The sequence below is a fragment of the Habropoda laboriosa genome, unplaced genomic scaffold (genome assembly GCF_001263275.1).
Source record: "Habropoda laboriosa isolate 0110345459 unplaced genomic scaffold, ASM126327v1 scaffold1329, whole genome shotgun sequence".
In the NCBI taxonomy this organism is placed as follows: Eukaryota; Metazoa; Arthropoda; class Insecta; order Hymenoptera; family Apidae; genus Habropoda; species Habropoda laboriosa.
In genome coordinates this window covers 214,568-222,733 of record NW_017101431.1, presented here as the reverse complement: position 1 = coordinate 222,733, position 8,166 = coordinate 214,568, and the positions used below count along the sequence as shown (strand labels likewise).

The 8,166-nt window shown below is 28.9% G+C and overlaps 2 protein-coding genes across 2 annotated transcripts in view; both read left to right on the top strand.

Moving 5' to 3' along the window:
* The window catches only part of LOC108578165 (nucleolar complex protein 2 homolog), a 3,968-nt gene extending 2,387 nt beyond the window's left edge, over positions 1–1,581 (top strand). Inside the window, exons 10-11 of the mRNA XM_017941447.1 lie at positions 1–210; positions 1,078–1,581. The exon at positions 1–210 is cut by the window's left edge and continues 4 nt beyond it. Of these exons, the coding sequence (XP_017796936.1) occupies positions 1–210; positions 1,078–1,581 (714 nt within the window). The remainder of the gene's footprint in view (positions 211–1,077) is intronic.
* Positions 1,582–2,584: 1,003 nt separating this feature from the next.
* The window catches only part of LOC108578150, a 15,464-nt gene continuing 9,882 nt past the window's right edge, over positions 2,585–8,166 (top strand). Inside the window, exons 1-4 of the mRNA XM_017941419.1 lie at positions 2,585–2,845; positions 4,932–5,187; positions 7,244–7,328; positions 7,823–8,002. Coding sequence (XP_017796908.1) covers positions 2,823–2,845; positions 4,932–5,187; positions 7,244–7,328; positions 7,823–8,002 — 544 coding nt within the window. The 5' untranslated portion in view covers positions 2,585–2,822. The remainder of the gene's footprint in view (positions 2,846–4,931; positions 5,188–7,243; positions 7,329–7,822; positions 8,003–8,166) is intronic.

Below are 8,166 nucleotides of genomic sequence, written 5' to 3'. Positions count from 1 at the left end.
AATTCTTATTATTTTAATAAGAAACATAAGGCAGTATCAATGAAACCAGTACCTTTCACTTGTATTTTGAGGATGTCTAAGTCCCAAATGCAGGAAAATGGTTTTAAAGATAATGTAATTGATTCTATATACAAACTTATTTTAGAAAGTGCTGCGAAAGATAGCCACACAATATACTTTCCAGATTTATATATACCATGCATAATACAGGTAGGTTAATTACATAACATCAAATTCATTAAATATGAAATCTTTTACATGATATAATGTTTTTAATATGTATACGAACAGTATAAATTAATGTCTTTTTAATGTCTTAATATTAATGCAAATATAATTGAGCATATTAGATAATAAAAAAGTGTTAGAAATTTTGAAAATATACAGGGTTTATTAAAATAAGTAAAAAATATTTAGTTAACTAGAATGTTGTGAATCATAAATATTATTTTCCAATGAAAGTAAGAAAAAAAACAAGACATAGATACTCGTATTACGAAAGTTTTGTATTATTTCTTCTCTATACAGAATATTAATTGAAATGAGATTAAAAGATTGACAGTTGTATACAGATGAATAAATATCACGTAAGCAATTGCTTTAATCTTTGGTGGTCCAAATATGTCTTCCGGATACGTATCAAAATAAATTAACGTTAAATAGAGATTACATTATATTTTGTTACAGAATTATTTTCTGATGTCAAGATGAATAACTGTCCATAACTCTCATGTATGCCGTTATAGTGTTTATATTTTGTTTGTGTTATAAAATGATTTTTTAAGCACATTTAGTTTCCGTGTGTGGAAATTATTAATGTCCTTAAATAAGTTGGATTTGCTAGTGGCTCATTTTGTGAGATACTCGGACCGCGAAAGATTATTGCTGTCAAATTTATAATATCTTACTTGTTTCAAATAAGAACATTTATAAGTCATAATGTTGAAAGTATTAATTCTAACATGTCGATTGAAACTTTTATACTATTTTAATAAGTATTATGCTTCATCAGTATAATATTTCAATATGAATAATGGTGGAGCCTGCATTTATGTATTTATTTATTTCTATTTCTAGTTAAAGGCATTTTTAAAGAAATGTCGTATTGCAAACTATTCTAGAAAGATTAAACAGCTATTGGAAAAAATTGAAGAAAATAAAAAATATATTGAGACAGAACGTAGTAAAAATGTATTTGATATAAAAAATATGTCGGAGATAAAGAATTGGGAGAACAAGATAAAAACAGAAGATACATCGCTATCAAGATTTTATGAATCGTGGGTCAAAATTCATCAATCTCAGAAACTTAAATTACTTACAAAAAATGAAGATATAGCTGAATATAATCTACCAACAATAAGAAAGTTAAAAAACAGAAAATCAAGCGAAGGAAGTATGGAAGAAAGTAGTGAAGAAAGTGATTTTGAATTGACAAAAAAATCTGATAAGGAAAAACCCGGGAAACGTTCTAAGCCAAAAAAGAAGAAATTGAAAATTAAGAAAAATATTAATGCGATTGATTTACCCACAGAAGACACTGATATCATGCAAGACATGAAAAGTGACGATTGGGATTAGAAGTAATTTATTTTTACATATGTACAGAAATAAATAGACATCAGTTTAAATTCTATAAATAAAATAACATTTTTTATAACTCAACATGTTTTATAATACAAATTGTTGTATTTCTAAATAATGAAATTGCAATTATCAATCTATAACTAAAAACAATGAATTTGTATTTATTCAAATACATATAATTTTTAAGTTTGTTAAGTGTATATTTTATTGTTTTTCATTACTAAATAAGCATTTAATATCTACTGTACCATCAGTTCAATTAAAAACAGGATTGTATTGTTTATATCAGATATGGCACAACTTTAATTTTTATATTATTATGTCATTGCTACTTTATTAGGATAAAATGAGAAACTTGTTTAGGAAGAATCGCAACAAGTTGTGACGGCATTGAATGGGTGCTATAACTTATGTCGTGTAAAGCAGCAGCCACCGATTTCTGAGGTGTCGCTTTCTGATAGTCTATTTTTACCGAAGACGACTCAAGGCAGTCGAGGAGTTGGTATAGCGATGGTTAGGCGCTATTATAAAGCAACCGTGTGCTCGTCGTACAGTAATTCATTCAAGTGAACGTTACAGATAAGAAAAAAGATTTTGAAGTAAGAAAAATAATAGTGCTTATAATTATTGAAAACAAACTAGGTACAAGTGGCGAAAGAAGCTTGAATAAACTTCCTTGAATAAACTATCCTTTGAGCGATTGAGCGTTTGGACGACTCCGTTGGAAGAGGATTCAGTTACGTATGTAGGTGAATCGCAAAACAAAAGAAAAAACAAATGTTTATTGAATGATGTAGCTGGAGCATTAAATATACTGTCATGATTGTAAGAAATTTACAGTAGCTTGTTCAATGTAACATCAAATTTTTCGTTCGGTTTCTCTGCATAAGTCTTGAATGAAGTAGTACAGGGTATGAGCCGATACTGATGACCGCTAGCTACTAAGTGCCGCGCTGACGGAGTTGCCGCGGTTGAGTGTGCCTAGTCGGCCACCTCTTGTGCCTAACCGGCCACGTCCGTGCGTGCCAGAGAACATTTTGTAAGATGCGATTTTGTCTCTCATGGCGAGGGAGCCTTCGTCGTGAGATTCGTCCACTTTCCGTACGGACCACTTCATTCGGAGTATAGTACGCTCGCGGGTTACGTAAATTTGCGAAAAAAAACTATATCGAAGGGGAAAACCGTCGTAAAATAAGGAAGGAGAGAAACGAGCGAACTGTGCGTAAAACGTCGAAATGAGGAGGGCATCGTTCGATAAGTAAACTTTTATTTTCTTCTTTCATTTCGAAAGAAAATTAAAGAAAAACAAAATCATTAGGACAAAATTAGCTTTCTTTTTGTTACCGAATTAATATCATTTCTGAAAGTTTTGCGTTATTCCTTGCAGCGAAAACATAGTTACAATCAAGCTATGCTTAATTATGCGATGCTTCAACGACTAAAACAGGCAGTGCATCATTAAATACACCCTCTTGAGACTAAAGAAATTTAGACTTATCTCACTGTTATGCTAATCGTTGATAATTTTTTTGGTATTCTTGGTAATGAGAAAAATATTCTAATTATGCAATATTCATTATAATGGATTACAGTGTTTCATTTCAGATATTTGTAAGGAAAGATTTTTGTATTCATTGGAAATATGTTATTTTTGAAATCAGGGTGGTAGCATTAATTATGGAAAAAAATCATGTCTAACTAAAAACAATTTTGCACGGTTAGCAATAGAAATTTGTTATAATTAGCATTAGTACAGCATTCGATCATTTCCAATGTTTTTCCGGGCAATTCGTTCAGCTTTAGAATATTCGAACTTCTGCCGAATAATCTATTTAAAGCAACATATCATTCACGTTGCTTGTAGCTGAAATGTTGATACAATAAAATTGTCTTACGTTGTAAGAGATGTGAGAGATCTCTAAAAATTTCGTAGATTACTACAGATTTTCTTATGGTAATAAAGTTCATCATAAATGCGTTTCATGGAAATGTAAATATTATTTTCAATTACCTTCGATGGTATCGTGATTATAGGAAATATTCAAATCGGAACTAATATCGCTTAAAATTAATATATATGTAAAATATGATTTAAGGTGGATAATTCTGTTAAATTCAAAAAGGAAAATTATATTTTATTTTAGCTGCACCGGTATGGTTAGCAAAATTAATATTAATAAAATTCTTGTTTATATTTGCGTTTGTATATGTATCTTCTGCAAAACTATTTTACTTATAAAAGTGTACACAAATTTTTTTTCAAGGCTTACCTTATAATTCGTTTTAACGTTAACAAATATTACTTCATTCACTTTTCTACAATCACTTCGTTTTACGTTTACGATTAACTTTATAACTTTGGTTTCTAATAAATACAGCACTGGTAGTAGGTATACTCCGAACGCAACCGCTCAAACTGTTACTGCGTATTACGTTACAACAGATAAATTTAGCATTTCTTTTGCACAGAACCTCATTGTACCGCTGCCAATACTGCAACACGGAATTAATTGACTGCTTGGAAGAGAACCAATTTCCTCCGATAAAAAAATCCGATTTATTCACGCTGCAGCTGATATCAATACTTTCTTTTACACTTCTACATGTTAATTATAACGTTTTATTCAAGCTTCATATTAAATCAGTAACAGTAGCTACATACCATTAACAACGTATTAATAGAACATTTCGAGAAGATGTTAGGTAAAGTTCAATTCATTATCTTTTTACAGAATAAATAAAGTAGAATATTTTCGAAGGGTTCAATTCATCGAGATAAATTTTTACCATTCGTATAGTACGTTTCACGGAATATTCTTTCATTTCTTTTTTCCCACAGTTTCGCTCTTCTTCTTCCTTTTTTTGTGAACACATATGTAGTTAAATTATAATATGTTGAATTTCGATTAATTCGAAGCATCAATCAAATATATTGATGTTTCAGATTAAGCAATATTTTCAACCAAAAAGCGTTACGTTCGTTTTAAATATATAATGATAAACAGAAAAACAGTTATACATCTGATTTTGTTTCAATTATTTTCAACATTGACGAAATTACTCGTAATGTCTCCTTATCTTTTTAAATGTAATTGTAACTTCCCATTACTAAAAAATTGATAATGCACTTTTTTAATGCTTACTTCAACGCTTTCAGATTATAAGTTTAACTATATAATTCTTCGAATGATGTAACTATGTATGTTAAAGGGTATCAGGCTAACATAAATTCACTCGCGTTAATTTCCGTGATTCTTTAAACGTAAATACAACTACAATATTAAAAACATCGCACGGTTTACACGAAAACGTACATGTAGACTAAATAAATACCATTTCGGCAGACACAATAACACGAAGCGGAACGTTTTGAGCAACACCTATAGTTCGTATAGTGTCGTGACCGAAAATTCGAAGGATGCAGAGTATAAGTACAACTTGAGCTATAGTAATACACCAGAAAAGAATTATCTGCAACGAAGTGTTTCCGCGGACAATGTTGTAATACATTCACGCGGTTTCAAGCCCTCTGATAGGCACGATCCCGTGAAGAGGAATTTCCTTGAGCATCTCACTTCGAAAATATTACATTTCGATATGGTGAGTATTTTATTTAATAATTTACTTTGTATTTTATAGTTACTTTTTATCACTGGTGAACATATGAAAATTCACTGATTCGTAATCTAGCTGTTTGTGGAATTATGAAAATTTCTCGATTTACAAAACAACAGCGAAACGAAGTCGAAAATACTACAAGCACGTTGATATTTAAGGAAAATTGCGTTTAACGTTTGCTTTTGTTAATTGTATATTTTTTTATTTAAAATCCGACAAAATCAAAGTAACTAGCAAATACATCGTTTATATTGAATTCTTTACTTTTCTCTTTTCGTACAAAGTAAAATTTTTAATGTATTCAGTTAAAAAATTAGTTGTTTTCAATGAACAACAAAGTAATTGTAGTAGTTGAGTTATGAAAAATTATATCGCGTTTATTATCGATATTTATATAAGTGTAAATGTAAGATTTTTATAAAAGTAATTACCATTGATGGTAATAAAATATTTAAAATACAAAAGGAATTTTTCGTTAAAAAATTGTTCCATTTAAAGGAAGAAATTAGGTTAAATTTGAATTTTTCGAAGAATAACCATTTGGAAAAATTGTAACGTTATTTCTAATTGTTTATAAATATAGTAATATATTTTTGTTAATGTTAACAAGATAGATGAAGTAGATCTTTAATTAAATATTAAACGTACGTTTTCATAAATATAGATGATACATATCAGGTTTAGTGTCATTACTTCTAACTTATGGTACAGAAACAATTCCCTTGATCTACAGAGCCAAGTTTATATTTATCAGTATATTTACGCGACCTTGCCTACTTAACACCACTCTATTACAATTAATGCATAATTTATCGAAAGTGAGCTTTATTTACTTCACCGCGTGTATTTGTAAATGAAAATTAGTAAAAATATTTAATTCCATATGAAATATTGAAATTACAATTTCTACAAGTAAATAAAGTATTTTATTGAACGTTTCATTAACAATAATTTTCGAAGACAATTTCGTGATTTTTTTTTTATATTTTACAAGCTTTCAAATTTAACGTTTGCTTTTATTAATTATACAGGGTTAAATGAAATTTTTCCTAAATATTACAAGCTTATAGTATTTTCGAATTCCTTTCGCTGATGCTTTGTAAATGAACAAATGTTCATAATTCTATAAACTACTAATTAGAAATTAGTGAATTTTTATATGTTTGTCATTGTAGAAAGTGAATTACAATTTTAAACGATTTATCGGGATCTAATATATCGATATACGATAAAAGTGTCTGCAAATAAATTTGAACAAAATCATTTTTCCAAAATGCATTGCTGTAGTATAACATATACTTCTTTAATCATTTCGAAATATAGATATACGTTGAAAATAATATTTCTCTTATTTGTACTGTTATTACGAAAAATATATTGTTATTAAACGATTCATTTTTATCTGTTAGTTACCAACAGAACTATACTAACGAAATATTAATTTTGAAAACTGAGAAATGTCGATACATTTTTATTATCTTCATTTAATAACAGAAAATTGCATTAAAAGGAAGTTAAATCACCGTAATGAAAATAGAATTTTCCGTCAATATTAAAAAACTGTAGGTACGTTTAGTGACTAACTTCATCAAATTGAATTTATTCAATTGTTTTTATTAATGAAGAGTTAAACACCAAACATGTGATTTGATATTAAAATTGGAAGAATTCCAAAAAGTGGAGTTAATCATTTTATCTTCTGATTGGCTCAAATAATAGTAAAAACGTTAACATTCAGACAATGATTCGTATTAAATATTTAATTAACAGTTATAACGACAAAAAAAATATTGAACTTTTAGTGTTTTTAACGCATAATTATGTTGTCAAATTATCTTCACAAATTATTAAGATATTCGGTTTATTGCTTTTTATGTTTAGTTGTTTATTATAGACAACAAAAACACGAGCAATTGTTTTGTAATTGTAATATTTCACAACAAATTATAAACGAAATAATATCAAATTTTCGCGTTAATACTAAAATTTAATACTTTCTCCATATAAAGTTAATTGATTAGTTTCTTTTATTCTGAAGGAAAGCAATGAAAGTGCACCGGTCAACTTGCAAAAGTTACTCACTCCTGCCTCTGATTCGCAGGGAATTATGCAATCGAAAAATAGTAAGTTATTAATTAAATGTGAAATTTCATTTGCGAATAAAAATTTGATAATTGGTTATTCATACGAATACAATAAGGCGCATTAGGCGCAAGCTGGGGCCACATTTTAACACCTTTCTCCTCACAAGCAACAAAAACGTTATAGTTGCAAAATAAAATACTTATTTTTAAATATTAAATTCGTAATATAAAAACACGTGGTCGCTGAAAAACGGAAACGCCAAATGTATGAGGGCCTGCTATTCATCAAGAGGTCGATATGGACGGGAATTTCTACAGACCGATAATTTATTAAAATGAGTTATTATAGAAATGTCGACTTTTATTTTCAATAAACTTAAAAAAAAAATGTGTACGAATTTGATTAACTGAAATAGACTAGGGTGGTCTCTGAAAGTATAAATGCAGCCCTACATAAATCTACGTATAATTTATAATAGTTACTAATATCGTGTCGGTAAATTAATTGGAACGTGTCGATAACTTCGTTGCAGGAAAGATGTTTGCATCTTCGTATTTTTATGCACCGACACATCCAACTGTTGAGGATCAAGTTGAACTCGCTCGGCGAATTTCGCATTCGTTAAGCGACGTAAAGAATATGAAAAGTAAGGGTCAATCTATGTACGTGAACAGAAAAAAACGATCAGTTAAGTGGATTCACGATGGTAACGGTATGTATATTTCGAAATCTGTAATTTTAGCGTAAATTTTATAGGAGAAATAATGTATTATATACAAATTACGAGTGTTTAAAAATTTTATATAAAGGCGAACATTTATGTTGCGATTATTTGTAATTTTCATAACTTTCGGGTGTCTTAAAACTTGCAACTTT